Source organism: Nerophis lumbriciformis, linkage group LG26 (genome assembly GCF_033978685.3).
Source record: "Nerophis lumbriciformis linkage group LG26, RoL_Nlum_v2.1, whole genome shotgun sequence".
Taxonomy (NCBI): Eukaryota; Metazoa; Chordata; class Actinopteri; order Syngnathiformes; family Syngnathidae; genus Nerophis; species Nerophis lumbriciformis.
The window spans coordinates 30,719,519-30,741,225 of record NC_084573.2 but is presented as its reverse complement, the minus strand read 5'-3'; the positions used below and the strand labels follow the sequence as shown (position 1 = coordinate 30,741,225).

The window sequence follows — 21,707 nt, the reverse complement described above, 5'->3', positions numbered from 1 at the left end:
ATTCGCACCTTCTCTCTCTCGTATTACCACTCGCACGGCTGCGCTAGCATCACAGCTAATGTCACCCATGCTGCTACCTCTTTGCTGCGCGAGGCGTAAACGTATGTGACGTATGTCGTGACAGTATGTGACGTGTGTAAGAAGGTGCGCTTGTCTGTCTGTGAGAAGGAGACACAGGAAAGAGCGAGGAGAGCCTGTAGTGTAATGCCAGCAGCTAAAAGCAACTGCGTGAGAACGTATACTCGAATATCACGATATAGTCATTTTCTATATCGCACAGAGACAAACCCGCGATATATCTCGTATATCGATATATCGCCCAGCCCTATGTGCAACATTTAAAAAAAATTCCAGTTCCCCTTTAATAAGAAAAATAAGGGAGTATTTTACTTTCATAAACACATTACAAAGTACTTATTGGTCTCATTTATTTACTTTGATACAATAAAACAGTTGAGTCTTTCTTACATTCAACTGTATTTATACCTAAAACTTACTATGTAAAGTTCAGTTTAGAGAAGTTTTTCATCTCGGATCTACAGGATTCACAGCACTTCACTTTTTTACACATTTTGGTATGTTACAGCCTTATTCCAAAATGTAATACATTCATTTTTGTCCTCAAAATTCTACACACAATACTCTATTATGACAATGTGAATTTATTTTTTTATTTTTTTATTTTGAAAATGTATTAAAAAGGAAAAACAAAGCGATCACATGTACATAAGTAATCAAAGCCTTTGCTCAATACTATGTTGATGCACCTTTGGCAGCAATTACAGCCTCAAGTCTTTTTGAACACGATGCCACAAGCTTGGCACACCTATCTTTGGGGAGTTTGGCCCATTCTTCTTCGCAGCGCCTCTCAGATAATTACATTATTGTTATTATTATGTATTATTATGTATCACCATTACATCAGTGGTGATTTGGTCTATTGACAATAACATCGTTGTCAATTCCACAGATCGACAGATCAGTTGCTTAACCATTATGTCCGTCCCTAGTCTCCTACCATATTAAGCCACAAGAACTCCAGGAGAGGACAATGCCCTCAACTCTGTCATCGCTCTCCTTTCCTTCACAGATGAGTTCAAACGAAGGAAGACGTGTCTCGGTTTCAGAGCTTGTTAGACTGGAAGAGAAGCTGGCACAAATGGAGGCAGAACATGAGGCAACTCTGTCCACCGTTGGTGATGAACTAGATGTAGCGCTCCATGGCCTCGGCAGGAATAGTGAAGACAACTTACAGGTATAGTAGACTGTGTTTTTTTTCTTTTACAACCCAATTTACAAACGTACCCTGTTTTACTGGCAATAGAGCACGCCGGTATGTGAGCCACACCCACTTAAATTTAGAGGGAAAAGGTATTTTTCCATATCAGGGTTTCCCCTAGATTGCCGCTATATATGCGGTGGTGCAGGCGTGGTCAATATGACATCATATATATGACATGATCATTTTTATTTGCCATAGCATGCTAATTTTAACATTTCAATATTAGCACGCTAACTTTTAATGCTAGCATTTTAGCTAATTTTGTACGTTTTAAACCTAATAATCCTGGATTGTGTTACTCGGTGCCATCTTCTAAGTATGCTGGCTGTTCCTTTGTTACCATGCTAATGTTAGCATGCTAACATTTTATGCGAGCATTTAGGCTAATGTTGTACTTTTTTAACTTATAATCATGGATTCTTTTACTTGGTGCCATCTTAAAAGTATGCCAGTGGTTTCACTGTTACCATGCTAATGTTAGCATGCTAATGTTTTATGCGAGCATTTTTACCAAATTTTGTATTTTTTAACCTAATAAACGTGTATTTTGTTACTTGCTTACATCTTAGAAAGTATCAGTGATGTGCGGTGAGGTTGATGGCTGGTGAGGCACTGACTTCATCACAGTCAGATTTACAAACATATGAACCCTAAAGAGTATCTTATTCACCATTTGATTGGCAGCAGTTAACGGGTTATGTTTAAAAGCTCATACCAGCATTCTTCCCTGCTTGGCACTCAGCATCAAGGGTTGGAATTGGGGGTTAAATCACCAAAAACTATTCCCGGGCGCGGCGCTGCTGCTGCCCACTGCTCCCCTCACCTCCCAGGGGTTGATTAAGGGATGGGTCAAATGCAGAGGACAAATTTCACCACACCTAGTGTGTGTGTGACAATCATTGGTACTTTAACTTAACTTTAACTTTACACATACAAACTGTAGCACACAAAAAAGCACATTTAATTAAAAAAAACGTTATTATTGTCTTACCTTTACTTACAAGTGCGGGAACAGTGGTGTTCGTGTTGGAGGAGTTGTGAATAAATGAAATATGAAATCCGTGCTGCAGTCTGCAGGTGTACCTAATGTTGTGTCCCTGCAGTCGTTCACGGCTCCTCCGGCGCGAGCATTGTTGTTTTTGGACTTTTTGGCTTCTTGTTAAGTTACTTTTTTTGGGTGGATTCGGTCTTGCATGTGGAGGGTTTGGGTGTGCGCTTTGGTTGGTGTGGTGCTCCCGTCGGGGGGTGCATTCTGCGGCGGGGGTGCATTAACCGGCACCAGGAGGCGGGATTACTGCGAGCCTCACACAGTGCGTCTTCGCAGCAGTTTTATGATTGCTCAGCACAAGAAATACGTTACACACATACAGTTGTTGACTAAATACACTGTACATTATATACCTCAGCTAACTAAACTATGGAAATGTGTAATATAGTTCATATAGCAATACGGTCTCACTGCACAGCAGGCCAGCAGTTAGCCGAGTCCGCAATCCATGTTGAGGCACAACTGAGTGACGTGCCTCAACTGGCTGCTGATCACCGCACCGTCTCTTCTCAGTATTTGAACGGCAAATGTGACAATTCAGCGATTTTGAATAAATATAATCTAAAACTGGTGAAATTTAATGGAAAATAACTTTATAGTATAATCACTGAATACATATAACAATTTAATTTTTTTTTTTTTCTTTTTACATTTTTTTTCTTTCCTTGCCTCCATTGACCGCACGTCACTGGAAAGTATGTTAGCTCTTCATCTGATAGCATGTTAATGTTAGCAAGCTAGCATTTTTAGCTAATATTATACATTGTAAACCTAATAATCATGGATTTCGTTACTTGGCGCCATGTTTCAAGTATGCAAGCTGTTTCCCTGTTAGCATGCTGAGTTTTATGCCAGCATTTTAGCTAATGTGATACATTTACAGATAAAATATATAGATTATGTTACTTGGTAACCTCTTGAAGTATGCTAACTCTCGTAACTATACCAACATTTAGCATTTTAAGATTCATACTACATTTCAGTAAAGCTTCTGCTGTTCACCTCTCAAATCACCTTTAATCTATTTCAACTTTCACACCATTTCTACATTCCACCAGTATTTCAGTTTAGCGTCAGCTTTTCAACATTCAAACCATTTCGGCATTGAAACGATTTCAACATCAAAACAATTTGTACATGTATTTTCTTTAAAAAGGCGAAACACATGTTTTATGTATATATACAAACAAATATGGTTATTAATATTACCTAATATGAACATTTGTTCTCATATAATCAGAATCACAATCAGCTTTAACACAAGGAATTAGACCTTGACCTCCTTAATGTTTTGTAATCAATCAGAAATATCAAGCAGCTAAAATGTACCAAACATGGATATGTGTGGAGCGTGTTTTGCATTTTCCCATCATGCTTTGTAATGGATGGGTGTAAATTAGATTTTTTTTTATGGTGAATGGAAATTTTTTTATAATATACACAAGAATCAGTGACCATGTCTATATATATTTTGCCTTGGTTGTATTTTATGTATTTATTTTATTTTTGCACCATGACTAGGGAAGGTTGTTTGCATTGGGTCATATAAGTAATTGCTGTGCATTCAGTGCATAATAAAAGGTAATTGACCAGGAAAAAATCATGTTGTCCACTAGATGGTGACAAAACAGCAGAATTAAAAATGTTAGACTTTAAAAGTGAATGCACTTTCCCCGCGGGCAAGATTCTTTATTAAACTCATGACGTCTTGCAGGCCAATTTGTAGACGTCGTCAGGCCGCAGTTTGGACACCCCTTGTGCAAAACTTACAAACGTTGCTTGGAGTGAGGAATGAAGAATCCAGATGAGTAGGAACGCTATGGACAGCTAGAAGACTGACAGGCACTTTTACTTCTGGTTCAAAGCTCTAAATGGAAGGACACGTCAAAAAAATGGCACCATAACACACCTTTTTCGTGTATTTGCCTGTTTTGTTTGGTTTAAACTATTTGTATTATGACCGTCGGTGAGGAAAAATCCACAGCTTTAGCTTTAAAAGCCGCATATATATATATATATATATATATATATATATATATATATATATATATATATGTCCTGGGCATAACCTTGGACAATAAATTCACCTTTGATCAACACACCACGGACATTCAAAAAAGAAGTCAACAAAGACTGTCAGCCATCCGGAAACTTAAAGGACTATACGTTGCACCTCATCTCCTGTTATTACTTTACCAAAGCATTGTTCAACCCATCCTTCTGTACTGTTCCACATGTTTTTCACCATGCTTTCTGTAACCAACCGGACCAAACTCACACGCATTACAAACATAGCAGCTAAAATCATCGGCCTACCCACACCCAACATTTCAGACATAAACCACAGGTCCATCACCCGACTGGCAAAAACAATAGTCCAGGATATCACTCACCCACTACACCAATACATCATCCCACTACCTTCAGGGCGCAGGTACAGAACAATCAAATTCCGGAGGGCCCGCCTCAGGAAAAGCCTGATCCCTGCAGCTATAGCCGCCCTTAACAGCAGGCCCGGCCGACCTGTCTGACAAGCCTGTAAATGTGTGTTAGTCATGTATGATGTCTTTTTGTTATTTTTTTGTGTGATGTGTAATGTCTAGTGTTTAAATGTACGGCAGTGACAATGAATTTCCCCAAGGGGACCAATAAATCTAATCTAATCTAATCCAATATATATAAATTATATATATATATATATATATGTATATGTAAATATATATATATATATGTATATGTAAATATATATATATATGTATATGTATACATATACATATACATATGTATATGTATATGTAAATATATATATATACATGTGTATGTATATATGTGTATATAAAGATGTGTATATATATGTGTATATAAAGATGTGTATATATATATGTGTATATATGTATATATATATATGTATATACATATATATGTGTGTATATATGTATATATATATATATATATATATATATATATATATATATATATATATATATATATATATATATATATATATATATATATATATATATATATATATATATATATATATATATATGTGTGTATATATATATATATATATATATATATGTATATACATATATATGTGTGTATATATATATATATGTATATACATATGTATATATGTATATATATATGTATATATATATATATATGTATATATATATATATATATATATATATATATATGTGTGTATATATATATATATATATATATATATATGTGTATATATATATATGTATATATGTGTATATATATATATATATATGTATATATGTGTATATATATATGTATATATGTGTATAGCAATATGCATGCACTTAAATGACAAGGTGGATTCAACAATACTGTTTTGCACATCAATCCAACTGACAGCACTTTCAGCTCCCAGTCGACTTCTCTCCCAGTCTTTTCCTGCCACCGTGCAGCGCTCCCTTTGATCGCAAAAGCATTTTTATCCTGGTTCAGCAGTCGCTCTGTCTGCCAAGTGCTTGTGGACCTCCTCAGAAAAGGGACCTGTGCACCATCGTGCTCTACAGCTGCAATTTAAGCCTCAGCGCACTTGAAATGTCTCCTTGGCTTTGACTCGGTTGGAAGTGTCAACTAGAAAAAAAGTTGCCTGATGCTCATGCTGAGATAATGTTGTGTGTGGAGACTTTCTCCAGAATGGGTCTAAAAAAATCATGCTGTTTGTTCATTATGCCCAACAGCTTGCCCTAATGTGTAAGTACTGTTAGCAGACAAGTAACCATGTGATCAATTTTTTTTACGATTTTAACATGCTGTCTGCGCTTTCCGTTTACGGAGATGCCAGTAATAATCTTTTTTCCCCTGTATTAGTGGGATTTGCTTGTCTTTCATTGCAAAAACTACAATGGGTTAGTTGGGTCTATGGTCCAGAACAAGGGTCTGCAACCGGCGGCTCTTCTGCCCCCTTGTTGTGGTTCCCTCAGGTTTTTGTTTAACCCCGGAGTGAGAATGATTTGCATTTTTAAAAAGAGTTCTATAATTTCCGACTGTCTGTGAGGCTGTGAACACGCATAGGCTGAGTTCTGAGGCGCTAAGAAGGCAAGTAAAAGAGACCGGAAGCCTATGTGAAATTAGTTATTTACACAGAAATATTTTGTAAATGTTTATTAACACCTGAATTGTTTCCAAACGGTGTCTGTAACACGGCAGTAAAACGGCTGATCAAACAAAACAGAAGTCATCGTCAATCAGCTAAACAGACTCAATAACTCCACAGTGCCATTTTGGTGAATGTATTGAGGAATTTGTGAAACTGAAACAATACAGAAAGAATGCCATTATAAGTTAATAATACTAACACAGACACTCGTAAACAAGTTAGCATATTAGCTAATGCTATCGACGCTAGCTTAATTACATTACGATAGCGCGTAAAAATATGCATAAAAACACTCCTACAGACATCACACATGGGACGGTTTGGTAAGTAAGAACTGTTTTAGTTGTATTGTAAAACTTACAAACGTTGCTCGGAGTGATGAATGAAGTATCCATACGAGTACAAACGCTATGGACGACTGTCTAGATGTCAGAACGGCACTTGTACGCTCGGTTGAAAGGAATAAACAGAAGAAAGTACTAGTGTAGACATTCACCCAGCAGCATTTGCATTGAGCGAGTTCGTCCAAAAGATGGCACTATAGCACAAACAATAATAACATCATTTCAGTGTCTGCATTTAGGTCGCCATATAATAGCCACACCGTTTTATAAGCCGCAGGGTTCAAAACGTAGGAAAAAAGTAGCGGTATATAGTCCGGAATTTACGGTAATGTAGTAAGAGGCAAATTTATTTAGACATGCAGCAGTACTATGGTATTTTGGTCATTTTCAGCATTACTGGAACTTTTTTGGGTGTATTTCCACTGAGCGCATAGCAACGGATGTCAACAACAAGCGTGTCAAGAGTGAGTTCTGTGTTTGCTACCACTATTCACTGCCTTCAATCAATCAATCGATTTATTTATTGATTTGGAATTTGTCCAAAAAAATGTAGAGCAGAATGAACAATCACACTTGGACCGTAATCATGTCGCACTTGTACTAAGCGTTTCAAATAATAACACAAAACAGTCACTTACACACTTACAACGTCCGCACTCACTGGGATGCAAACAGGTGGGATGGTTGTATCTTTCAGCACAAGACCTATCCGCTCCTTTAGCCGGTCAATTCAGAATTTTCCTTAAGTAAAAAAACGCTGAGAGACAAAGAACACCTTGCGGAGTCTTCCTTGTGACGTCGTAAGGTCTTATGCTGCCTTCCATTTGTTGAGAGCCCGTCGCCACTGCTTTAGTCGAAGCAATTTTTATTGCATATAGTGTGGAATCTCAAAGTTGACTAGCGTCCTTACCTTCTGTTATACCTTTGAGAGACATGATTTATATTCTAGTATCTACTTTTCTGTGTATTCTTGTCTCACATGGGGATTGTGATTGATGGAAAACATTCCCCTAAATAGGTGTAGTTCCCCTTAAAGGTTTTTGTGCAGGAGTTTATTTCAACCAAACAAAACTTAGGGGTTAGTCAACTTATTGTTTTTTTGTCTTTTAACAATCGTACCTACACATTATTAAAATTACAAATAAATCAAATGCAAACTGAGTTAGTTAAAATACTAAGAGATGCTTAAATTATTACTATATTTCCAATTTAATTTGAGCTGCTGGCATGCACACGTTTGTCCTCATATGAGCCATGTAATAAATGAATCATGTATGCAGCAGCCTCTGTTGTTATTTCCCCAATACATTTATATCAGCTGCTACATTTCAGCATTTGCATAGCATGAGTGGCCGTGTGCTTTTTACCGAGTGACATTTAGCGTCGTGATTGCACACAGTATGTTAGAGGTTTCCTTGAAAATGTTTATTTCAGCAGCTCTTGGCTACAAAGCCTCATTTGTGTTGCAAATAGTGGCAGCTTTGTTTCGGAATGCATACGTTTGACCCTGTGTAACCTCGCATACCTGCCAACTACTCCGGTTTTCCCGTAATTAGTACGGTTTTCATCAACCTATTCCGGGTTACGGTTGCAGTGATAAAAAATACGGTTTTTCATTAATTACATTTTTTTTTTTTTTTTAAAGTTTTATTCACGAAATCGCGTAACAACAATGACAATCGACACTGCTTCCCGTAACTTCCTATCGAGCCATTCCAAATGCCATGCGCGAGGCTATTTATAGCACCGCTGCCAAGCACGAGGCACCAGTTGCCATTGTTTCCAAACGAGCGAACGATCATGGAATCAGCCGGAGAAAAATCGCAAACGAGTCTTAAACCGAAAAGAAAACTGCAGTCATTCCGTGAAGAATATTCAAAAGCCTATCCGGGAATAATTATCCGTTCCAAAAAGGGTGAAAACTACGCGAATTGCACCTTGTGCAGACAAGATTTTTCGATCGGACACGGAGGAATTAGCGATGTAAAAGACCACGTTGGGACAAAAAAACACAAGTCTAATACCGTTGCTAGCGATACAAGTGGAAAACTTTCAACGTTTTTCGTCGCCCAAACAGATTCTTTGGATGTGATAAATGCCGAAGTTTTATTTACGGAGGCAATACTTGAGCATGGACTTCCAATCGCACTGGCTGATCACATGGGACAGTTATTTCGGAAAATGTTTCCCGACTCGAAAATCGCCAAAAAATATGGATGTGGTCGAACCAAAACATCAAACATTATTCAGTGTCTTGGAACAGATTCCATGCTATTGACAGGACTATTAATTTTAATGAAGTTAGCTTACCATGTTTACAGTATGATAATTGTGATAGAAATGTGAATTTTAGGCACATAATATTTTTTACAATTGAACAAGGCAGTAGATTATACAAGCTTGGACAGAAAGTTAATAATGACACCAATTTTTTTTTTTATGGAATTGTTTAGTACTGTTTTACCATTTGTTTACTGTAAAAAGTGTTTATACTGTTTATACTTTCAATTAACAAATTGAAGTCTTGTGAAAGGTTGACAGGATAACTGGCATTAACTGTCAAAATAATTTCAAACTTTTGAAGTTAGCTTACAGAATAAACATGTCAATCAACCCATATGATTTTTGCTGTAATATTTTTGTTTTGAAAAGTCACTGTGACTGATAGAAAAGTGATGGTTTTAGCAACATTTTAACCTGTCTGAATGCTAATAATCATTTTGCGTCGGGGGGCGAAGCCTGAACCCCCCACCAGGACTTTGTCCTGGACCTACCGGGGCCTGCGGCCCCTGGACCCTGGCTACTAGGTTTTTCTGATTTCAAAAGTTGGCAGGTATGACCTCGTGATCTGCGCCACATAGGTCAGGCATTTCTGAACTGCGGTCCGCGGGCGTATTCAGCTTGGCCGGCGAGACGTCAAGCGCTTAGTAAGGCTAACGGCACGGCCGAGGGTCAAAAAAATTGGTTAATATGACCTAATCCAAACAACCACGTAGTGCAAAAAAACTAACACAAAACGTCAACAGACATGGTCACACATAATACAACCTGCTCACAGGACTTTGTGGTTGTTTAAAACATGTCCAAGCATCACGAATGATTCAAAATTACACTCATTTAAATCCCCTGTAATGCATGATGGGAAAAATCCAAAACACTCTATCCACACCTGACGCATTTTAGCTGATTGATAGTCCTGATTGATTACAAAACTTTATGTAGGTCGTCAGGGAAGTAAATAAGGTAGGAATCCAACTTTCACATACTCTTAATATGGCTTTCGGCCACCGGCCAAATTGTTTTTAGCCACAACGCATCACGCAATTCCTAAAAAGTTTAGACACCCCCGACATTACATACTTGAGAACACGTTACACATTTTGTGGAATTATTGCAGTGTATTCATGTATGCATCTTTCCTTTTTTTAGCTCACAAACTCACAATTGCATTCATTTTTATCGACAGGCAACCAAGAAATCTGGATTAGTCAAAGACCCCTCCCTTTGGCTTGCAGAGACAAAGGTATGATTATTGCGTGTCGTGCTGTCAACCTTATGAGGGATTTTTCCAACAAATTCAGTTATACAACACAAGATTAAGAGCGCAGTGCTGTTAGCGGGAACACGACGTGCCTGCACAGCCTGGAAAATTAATGATACATTTTTTTGTTTATCCAACACCAACATTTACTTTGATGAAACATCTCTGAAAAATGATGTATTATTGGAGAAAATGCGCGGCACAGTTTTGAGCCTTGTGGACCGTGGAACAATATGACCTTTCAGTTAGGCTGATGATGGGTTTCTATTTCCCCCACACACATTCAGTCGGGACCCAAGTCAGCAAAAGGACTGTTTTGGAATCACATGAGTTCACTTCCTGTGTGACCAGGTGTGGACGGAATTCAATCTCCGAAGCTTGAGGTGGTAAATTGTCACAACCACACTTATCCAAATTAATTCACAATGTTTATTTTTTTTGACTTAATAATGCTTTCTGGATTTGCTTCAGTTTTACATTTGTCAAAAACAGTGTTTGGAAAAGTACTTTTAAAAAGTAATTATTATAGTTCAGTGGTTCTTAACCTTGTTGGAGGTACCGAACACCACCAGTTTCATATGCGCATTCACCGAACCCTTCATAGTGAAAAATAAAATGTTTTTTTTTTTTCAAATTCAAGAAAAAGTCATATGTTTTTTTTACTGGGGCACAAAATGAACCGTGCATGAACATCACCTTGTTCAAAGAACAAAACCAACACAGTGCATGAACTCACAACAAATTACACACCATACACACATTACCACGAATTGATTAACGTGGACCCCGACTTAAACAAGTTGAAAAACTTATTCGGGTGTTACCATTTAGTGGTCAATTGTATGGAATATCTACTGTACTGTGTAAACTGTACTGTTTCATATAATGCATTCTCTTACTTTACAATTTACTAGTAAAAGTTTCAATCGATCAATCAAAAAACCTGCAAATCAGATGGAAAATTAGAGGGAACATTGTTTGGGGGTATCCATAACACGCCGATAGGGAGAAGTTTTTATTTACACGATAAGTCGGATGTGTCTTTACCTCCATGGCAGAGGCTCCACCGAACCCCCAAGGGTTCGATCGAACCCAGGTTATGAACCACTGTTATAGTTACTTGTTTCTTTGCCAAAAAAGTAATTTAATTAATGACCCTTTGATAAATGTAATTCATTAATAGGGGAAGTCATTACCTTATTTTCCGGACTATAGAGCGCACTGTTATATAAGCCGTACCCACTAAATAAATAAACAATCCATATATTAGCCGCACCGGACTATAAGTCGCAGATAAATACATTGTGAAATTAGTTATTTACACAGAAATATGATGTAAACAATTAACATACCTTAATTGTTTCCAAACAGTGTCTGCAACACGGCTGTAAAACGGCTGATCCAACAAAACATAAGTCATCCTCCTGGACCCACTAGCTGCGGAAGCTAGCTCTCTAATCAGCTAAACAGACTCAATAACTCCACGGTGGCATTTTGGGGAATTTACTGAGAAATTTGTGAAACTGAAAAAAACCATAAAAAGAATGCCGTTGGAAGTTAATACTAACACAAACACGTGTCAGCATATTAGCTAATGCTAACGACGTTAGCTTCATTATATTACGATAGCACGTACAAATATGCATGAAAACACTCCTACAGACGTCACACATAGGATGGTTTAGTGGGTATAAATAGTTTGAGTTGTTTTGTAAAACTTACAAACGTTGCTTGGAGTGATGAATGAAGAATCCATAGGAGTAGAAACGCAATGGACGGCTAGAAGACGGAACCACACTTCTACTTCCGGTTTAAAGCTTTAAACGGTCTTATCCCACTCTTGTCCCTGCAATTACCCCCTCTGTCTTCTTTTTTGTTTTCTTTCTATCCCCTCCGGCCCCGGTCAGGATGTGCCAAAAAATTAATAAATCCATTTAATTAATCCATATACAAATAAGACAACAAGAGAAGTATCCCACACTTCTCTTTTCTAAAGTAAATCTGTACAGCAGATATAGATCATCTACATCAACAATATGATTTGCCTGGTTGGCTGGACAGCACATGTTAAAATAAGAAAACTCTTAACACAAGGACACTGCAGCACCTGTAGTGAGCGAATTTGTCCAAAAGATGGCACCATAACATAAATAATAACACACCTTTTCAGTGTCTTTGCTTGTTAATTTGTAAAAACAAATTTTAGCATTATGGTTGTCAGCGAAAACAAATTAAAATAAATTAGCTGCACTGTTTAAGCCGCAGGGTTGAAAGCGTAGGAACAATTTAGTGGCTTATTGTCTGTTATTTACGGTATTGCGTTACTGTAAAAAAAAAAAAAATATATACGGGATACGCATTTGAAAGACATTTCATGAAAGCTGAGTGTATGCTTTTAAAGCCGGTGCCTGTTTCCATATGACGTGTGTTGTCAGCGAGAGAGCTAGACAGCGCAGCATCAGCTCAGCCGTGTTTGTTAGCTCTCGAGGGGTGGCCACTCAAATCTCCTCACTGGATTGTGTTACCTCTGGTTGATAAAGAGATTAAATGTGCTTCCATAGCTGTCTTGTCTCCTTGTTCACAAACGGGCTATTGTAAGATTGCAAGCTTGTCACTTCAATCACTGATTTGTGGTACATTATTCCCACGTCGTCGTAGTAGTGTGTGCATAAGTGTGTTGTTTGCTGTGCCATCTTATTTGATACTAAGTTCATTTTAGTATGGTGCTTTCACGGGTAAGAAGATATTTCCTGCATTGAACTTGTGCTTCTAACATTGTCGCATCGACATAAAACCACATCCAACTTAGCGTGTCGCCTTACTCTAAGTCAAATGTATCGGTAACGACGTTGTAACGTACATACACGTATACAACATATAACGCTGTTATTCGGAACATGGTCAAGAGTGACGTTGACCTTCCTGGATGCAAAAGTAGTTTAAAAAAACTACTGTATGTATTAAAGGTTGAAATCTGTTAATACATCCAATTGCCACACAGGCTAAAAAGCAGCACTTTCATTATCGTGTTATTTAAATGACCTGCTTCTTTCCTTCTTTTGTCTTGTATCTCTGCTTTCCACCTCGCTGCTCTCTCCACCAATTGAGTGAATGTAATAGCTGTAATATCTTACTAAATGACATGCTTTTATCGCTCACTGGGTGATGCATGATACTTGTTCAAATGTGTTTACGCAGTTCAGCATTTATCACCAGAGCCTATATCTTTTATCTGGAACACTTTCAGAGACATAATTAAACATGATTAAATCACCAGTTAGCTGTTTTATTCTTGGTGAAATAAATGCGTTTTTATCGGCCGCTGCACTGTTTATTGAAATGATCTATTAAATGTGTATTTTGCTTGGGTGTGCCGCCATTTCATCTGTGTTTTGCTTTATGTCCGACTTTCATACCCACATCTAATACATTCTGTGCACACCAACCAGGCCAAGCTCCGCTGGCTACGTGAGGAGGCGCAGGAGCGTGCCGCAAGAGAGGAGCGAGTAAGCGGGCCGAGCCGGCACAACAGTGATCAGCTGAAAGCGCTCGGGCACACCCGGGACGCAGACCGGGACTTTCTCCTGCAGCGTCTGGAGCAACAGGAGAAGCTGCTGCGCTCAATCAGCACTGAAAAAAAGGGTAAACAATGTTGTAGTGAGCTTTATTCCCTATGAGAGACAAACTGGACCACTGATCGTACGTAGACCTACACCTAAGGAGTACTACCCAAGGGTTTAGGTGTGGTGTGTCGTCTGAATTTTAACCCACTAAATTTTAAAAGAAAAAAATATTTTTCCATATATTAGTCACACCGGATTACAAGCCGCAGATATACAGGTAAAAGCCAGTAAATTAGAATATTTTGAAAAACTTGATTTATTTCAGTAATTGCATTCAAAAGGTGTAACTTGTACATTATATTTATTCATTGCACACAGACTGATGCATTCAAATGTTTATTTCATTTAATTTTGATGATTTGAAGTGGCAACAAATGAAAATCCAAAATTCCGTGTGTCACAAAATTAGAATATTGTGTAAGGCTAATACAAAAAAGGGATTTTTAGAAATGTTGGCCAACTGAAAAGTATGAAAATGAAAAATATGAGCATGTACAATACTCAATACTTGGTTGGAGCTCCTTTTGCCTCAATTACTGCGTTAATGCGGCGTGGCATGGAGTCGATGAGTTTCTGGCACTGCTCAGGTGTTATGAGAGCCCAGGTTGCTCTGATAGTGGCCTTCAACTCTTCTGCGTTTTTGGGTCTGGCATTCTGCATCTTCCTTTTCACAATACCCCACAGATTTTCTATGGGGCTAAGGTCAGGGGAGTTGGCGGGTCAATTTAGAACAGAAATACCATGGTCCGCAAACCAGGCACGGGTAGATTTTGCGCTGTGTGCAGGCGCCAAGTCCTGTTGGAACTTGAAATCTCCATCTCCATAGAGCAGGTCAGCAGCAGGAAGCATGAAGTGCTCTAAAACTTGCTGGTAGACGGCTGCGTTGACCCTGGATCTCAGGAAACAGAGTGGACCGACACCAGCAGATGACATGGCACCCCAAACCATCACTGATGGTGGAAACTTTACACTAGACTTCAGGCAACGTGGATCCTGTGCCTCTCCTGTCTTCCTCCAGACTCTGGGACCTCGATTTCCAAAGGAAATGCAAAATTTGCATGGTTGGGTGATGGTTTGGGGTGCCATGTCATCTGTTGGTGTCGGTCCACTCTGTTCCCTGAGATCCAGGGTCAACGCAGCCGTCTACCAGCACGTTTTAGAGCACTTCATGCTTCCTGCTGCTGACCTGCTCTATGGAGATGGAGATTTCAAGTTCCAACAGGACTTGGCGCCTGCACACAGTGCAAAATCTACCCGTGCCTGGTTTACGGACCATGGTATTTCTGTTCTAAATTGGCCCGCCAACTCCCCTGACCTTAGCCCCATAGAAAATCTGTGGGGTATTGTGAAAAGGAAGATGCCATTTGTTGCCACTTCAAATCATCAAAATTAAATGAAATAAACATTTGAATGCATCAGTCTGTGTGCAATGAATAAATATAATGTACAAGTTACACCTTTTGAATGCTATTACTGAAATAAATCAAGTTTTTCAAAATATTCTAATTTACTGGCTTTTACCTGTATACGTTGCGAAATGAGTTATTTACACAGAAATATTTTGTAAATGTTCATTTGTTTCCAAACGGTGTCTGTAACACGGCAGTAAAACGGTTGATTAAACAAAACAGAAGTCATCGTCACGGGCCCACGAGCTGCGGGAGTTAGCTCGTGGGTCGAAACTGAAACAATACAAAAAGAATGCCGGTGTAAGTTAATAATACGTGTTAGAATATTAGCCCATGCTAACGACGCTCGCTTCATTACATTACGCATACAAATATGCATGCAAACACTCCTACAGACATCACACGTGGGACAGTTCAGTAAGGATGAACAGGTTTAGTTATATTGTAAAACTTACAAACGTTGAATGAAGAATCCATACGAGTAGAAACGCTATGAACGGCTAGAAGATGGAATGGCACTCTACTTCCGGTTGTACGAACTAAATAGAAGGACACTGCAGCACCTGCAGTGGGCGAGCTCTTCCAAAAGATGGCGCCATAGCACAAACAATAAAACACATTCTCAGTGTGTTTGTTTGTTTTTTTGTTTTTGTGTTTACTATTTGCATTGTGGCCGTCATCGGGGGAAAAAAATCCATAAATTAGCCGTACTGTCTTATAAGTCGCAGGGTTCAAAGTGTAGGAAAAAAAGTAGCGGTTTATAGTCTGGAATTTACGGAAATATTGCAGCCCACCGTAAATTCGGTTCCATTTTTTTTTTATAGCTTTTTTCAACTTTGTGATCATTTCAAACTGTCACCAGAGTTCACATTGTCTAATCCAGGGGTCGGCAACCCGTGGCTCGAGAGCCGCATGCAGCTCTTTAGCGCCGCCCTAGTGGCTCTCTGGAGTTTTTTCAAAAATGTATGAAAAATGGAAAAAGATGAGGGGGAAAAAAAAAACATTTTTTGTTTTAATATGGTTTCTGTAGGAGGACAAACATGACACAAACCTCCCAATTGTTATAAAGCACACTGTTTATATTAAACATGCTTCACTGATTCGAGTATTTGGCGAGCGCCGTCTTGTCCTACTAATTTTGGCGGTCCTTGAACTCACCATAGTTTGTTTACATGTATAACTTTCTTCGACTTTCTAGGATGTGTTTTATGCCATTTCTTTTTCTGTCTCATTTTGTCCACCAAACTTTTAACATTGTGCATGAATGCACAAAGGTGAGTTTTGTTGATGTTATTGACTTGTGTGGAGTGCTAATCAGACATGTTTGGTAATTGCATGACTGCAAGCTAATCGATGCTAACATGCTATTTAGGCTAGCTATATGTACATATTGCATCATTATGCCTCATTTGTAGCTATGTTTAAGGTCATTTAGTTTCCTTTAAATCATCTGAATTTAATTTATATCTCATGGCATATGGCTTTTAATTTTTTGCGGCTCCAGACAGATTTGTTTTTGTATTTTTGGTCCAATATGGCTCTTTCAACATTTTGGATTGCCGACCCCTGGTCTAATCTAATGCAACAATTTTCTTATGTCACCTCGGCTGCAGCTCTAATCGTCCTATCACAATCTTCATGTCACCTCTCCTCTTCAAAAAAGAAGAGAACGATGTCTAGATAATTAAGATTGAAGATTTTGTTTTATAAGCAGGTCAGCTAATTTTAATGGGCTTGGAAACACCCCTATCTCCACAACTGATCAGTCATTAATTTAAAGTAGTAAATGTCTTTGATAGAAAATTGAATTACCGGTGTGGTATTTTTTATCACAATGACTCGCTTATAAATTCTAGCAGTCAGCAAGGTGACAAGACAATTCCTAAAACTGAACATGAATAACATTTGTTACGGTTTTTCATTGATGCTGTGTGACCATGTTAAGCATTAGAGATGCGCGGTTTGCGGGCACAACCGCGGAGTCCGCGGATTATCCGCGGGTCGGGTCGGGTCGGGCGGTTGAAATAAAAAAAAAAAAGATTTTAAATAGATTCAGGCGGGTGGCAGTTAAACCAATTCGGAAATATATATACATAGTTAAATGTTGTTACCCACATACGAAAAACGAGCAGGCACCTGCTGCATATGCCACAACAGAAGAAAAAAAAAAGAGAGATGGACACTTTTACGGAGCGGAAAAGGGACGCCTCACCGGGAGCCGTAGCTGAGGCGATCCGCGAGAAGGGCCCGACGCACGTCCAGGGTCACCACCGCGCCCACCGCACCGACACCCCGCCTCGTCCGCCTTCGCCGCGGCCGGCGTCACGCGCAGCAGGTAAGCAGCTTACCTGCCCGCCACCCCCGTGGCCGGGGGCTCGTAACAGGGGTCACTCCGCGCGCTCCGCCCGCGCAGCTTACCTGCCCGCCACCCCTGTTGCCGGGGGCGCGTAACAGGGGTCACTCCGCGCTCAGTGCGCTCACGAAAGGGGTGGTGCTCACCCTGGTTGATATAGACAGCAGGACGGTGGCCATGGAAGTCGGAACCCGCTAAGGAGTGTGTAACAACCCACCTGCCGAATCAACTAGCCCTGAAAATGGATGGCGCTGGAGCGTCGGGCCCATACCCGGCCGTCGCCGGCAGCGAGACGCGCTTGGAGGTGCGCTCAGCGCGGCTCCCATATGATTGCGCACTGGTGTGCGTCTGGGCCGTGACAGCGTGGCACGCGATCAGTCTCCTTTCTTTAACAGGCAAAAGCTTTATAACCTCACTAATGCCTTGCATCGTCTATATTAGATATATAACTGCGGGCGGGTGCGGTTCTGATCAAATGTTACATCGGGTGGATGGCGGATGTTTGACGACTTTCTGATGCGGTTGCGGATGAAATAATTGCCTATCCGCGCATCTCTATTAAGCATCCATCAAATAAACAATTTAGCTATGTTTATAAGAAGCCCACTTAATTGCCAACAGTCAGCAGAACTCTAACCTGTCATTTATTAATGACTTATTTCAGTATTATCTTTCAGCGTTGACAGCTTCGATATTTGACTTTAGTACACACATTTTTGCAGGTTTGTTCAAACGTTTTGCAAGTGCAAATACAGTGCAACCTCAATTTACGAACTTCAGTGGTTCTTAAACAGGGTTCGTAAATCAAAAAGTTTGTATAGTGATGCAAATGTATCCAAGAGAAACAATGTAAATATGAATAATGAGTTCCACTCTCGACAAAAGTCCATATTTTAGTAAGGGTTTGTACACTTTGACCACAATATAAAGTGCTATCCAGTACTGTATATCAAACAAACATTACAAGGAGGTGATGGATCAACTGTGTCTTTATTACCAAGCTAAAACGACAATCTAAACTGTCTTGTATGCGCTGCTCTGCCAACACGTGCGCACAAACAGAAGTCCCTTTGGTGCCCTTGTGGTGGATGGTCCGAATCTTAAACAGCAACAAAAGTGAATTTAGTACAAACGTTTTATTTACCCATAATCAAAAGTACAAAGTTGGATTGAATTGCCCATGCAAACAGACAACGTCCTCCGGAGGAGTTGGATGAGTCGAGAATCATGCGAATCACACATAGCCCTTGTCACTTGGCCATTTTATCTGTTTCCCTCATGCGTCAAGGTCCTGTTGTTGTGGACCTGTTTGTTCTGCAACATCCTTGAATCCCTTAGTCATAATAAACAATCAAAACATTTTGTAGAATGGTCAGACCGACCATATATTCAACTTTCACCCACATATGGTCCTTCAATGGTTCAGAATAGAAAAGAAAGAAACGAGCAGACATTCTTGACAGACACAAAATATGGTTCAAAGGTCAGAAATTCTGCTGCTCTGCCAACACGTGCACACACACAGAAGTCCCTTTGGTGCCCTCACAAATGATCAGAAATCACTCATATCCTTAACTTTAACAACCGTATTGCTGCAATAATAAACACTTTTTAAACTAAATTCCACTTACATTTACATCGACAAAGGAGCAGCTTGCGGGGGAGTAGAGAAAGGCGCAGACAGATGGGGAGAAGGGAGGGGGCGTGTGTGTGCACTTGGAAGAGGAGCCGCTGAACGAGAGGCTGTCTTCTCCCCCGCTGTGTAATAAATCGGCTTTGGCATATTTTCCAGAAAAGTCTGTTCTCATCACAATTAAAAAACGGCTGTGGTACAAAGCCTGCTTCCTCCATCGCTTCAATACAGGCAAGCACAAAATGGCTGACAGCGGGACACAAAATGGACGAATGAAGCATTCGTACACAGAGACGTGGTTCACAAAGAGGCATATTTGGTGCGATCCAAAAGTTATTTAACCGAAAAATTCGCAAATAGAGGGGGTCGAAAATCAAGGTTCAACAGTAGATTCAGCATCTAAAAAAAAATTGGTCACGCGTCGACAGCTGACTGCATGTAAAGTAATTATATACAGTATATATATATATATATGTGTGTGTGTGTGTGTGTGTGTGTGAACATGTCTGTTTTTTTTTCCTTTTCTTTTTTTTTTTGCACTATGACTAGGGAAGGTTGTTTGCATTAGGTCATATAAGTGAATGCTGCGTTAAGTGCCATTAAAGAGCGTGATTCATGGTCCTAGACCTATATTACTCACGTTGACCACAAGAAGGCAGCATGAAAATGTACTTTTAAAACTAATTGAAACCTCCCTGCGGCCAGTTTTCTCATAAACTCATGACGTCTCGTGGGCCAAATTGAATACGCTGGCGGGCCGCACTTGGCCCAGGGGGGCGTAGTTTGTACACCCCTGATCTGGCTGAAAGGTTTCTCACATTAGGGGGCACTGCTAGGCTCAGTGAAGATGTGTTTGAAGACGGGCCCTGAGCTTACTCAATCAGCGATCTAACACCAAACAACTTAATACAGCAAGTATAATCGCCCGAACACATCTTCTCTCAGATTGTTTGTGATGATATTGATTTAAAAAGCCTTAGAACATTTCCTCTCTTTTTATTAATGTTGTAAACTCTTGCCGGTAGCTAATTGAAACAGCTAGCAAGGTGAATTCAGCAGAAGCAAACCATGTTAAATTATTGTTGCAATGTGAAATACAATTAGTTACACAATAAACATCTAATTAGGCAAACAATCAGTGGCTGTAATAGAAAACAATTTGGTTCTGCAATCGACAGAAAACAGAAACAAGGCTTTGCCCGTGCGGGTAAAAAGAAGCCACTTTGTCACAAATTGTTTCATTACTGGGGTTTTTAATCACGATTAGTAGTCATTTTTTTATACATGTGGCAATGCCCAAACATTCTACACCAAAAATCATCTTTGTTATTATTTCACCACAAAAGTTTGGTGCGCTCCACAGCCCACAGCTTTCATCCGATCGAAACCGTTAAAGTATCAAAACGTTCGGCTCGACCGGGAATCATGAGCTTTTAAAAAAAATATCCCGGATTACCTGGAATTCCAAGTTTTCCGGGACATTTTGCCCATTGTAAATAAATGGGCACATTTTCAAACATGCACAACTCCCACATTCCCCACCCGATTCGAACCGTCCCACCATCCACACACTCCAATCACCATGGACAATCAAGTTAAAAGAAATTCCAGGAATTCCCGTTTTTCCAAAGCCCTATTTTTACCTCTTCCTGGAAAGTTTTACAGTCCACATTTTTCAATCGTCTATTTTTTTTCCGTACAAATACCCGGTTTTCCCGAATTTCCAGGAATTCTGAAATACCCATTCTTAATTCAAACTGTTACTACGTCAACATTTTTCAACTGATTCCAAAAATTCCAACACCAACACAATCATATCATCTAGGACGATTGTGCTAGTATCAAAATTCTCGGTTTTCACAAATATCCCCAAATTCCCATTCAAATGAATGGGTGTGTTTATAGTTCTACAATGCCCTTAATTCTCAAAATGTTGCGTCATTTTTAAACCCGATTCCGACCTTTCAACCATCCACCCACACTACTCTTCCAATACATCAAACACAAAACATGTTTTCTCTTTCCCCAAATTCCCGGTTTTCTTGGAATTTCCCGGAATTTTCTCCCCATTGACAATGAATGTGAAATATACAATGGACTACGTATCATCCCACATTCCTCATCCGACTTAAACCCTTCCACTATCCACACACTCATTCAAGCCAGTATGATTCCTGGATCCAAAAATTCCCTGATTACCCGGGATTACCAGGAATTTTCCCCCATTTAAATTGAATAGGCAATATACAAAACTCTATACATCCCACCTTTCTCAACCGATTTGAACCGTTCCAGCATCCACACACTCCCCTCACCCTGGGACATTGAAGCA

General features: G+C 39.5%; 1 protein-coding gene across 2 annotated transcripts in view; it reads left to right on the top strand.

Annotated features, from left to right (window-relative positions):
• LOC133623713 (centrosomal protein of 128 kDa-like) overlaps nucleotides 1–21,707 on the top strand; it is a 123,896-nt gene that overhangs the window by 68,881 nt on the left and 33,308 nt on the right. Inside the window, exons 16-18 of one of the 2 annotated variants that reach the window (XM_061987043.1) lie at nucleotides 1,091–1,255; nucleotides 10,283–10,339; nucleotides 13,807–13,999. In XM_061987043.1, coding sequence (XP_061843027.1) covers nucleotides 1,091–1,255; nucleotides 10,283–10,339; nucleotides 13,807–13,999 — 415 coding nt within the window. The remainder of the gene's footprint in view (nucleotides 1–1,090; nucleotides 1,256–10,282; nucleotides 10,340–13,806; nucleotides 14,000–21,707) is intronic. The other variant, XM_061987044.1, reaches the window with a different exon arrangement.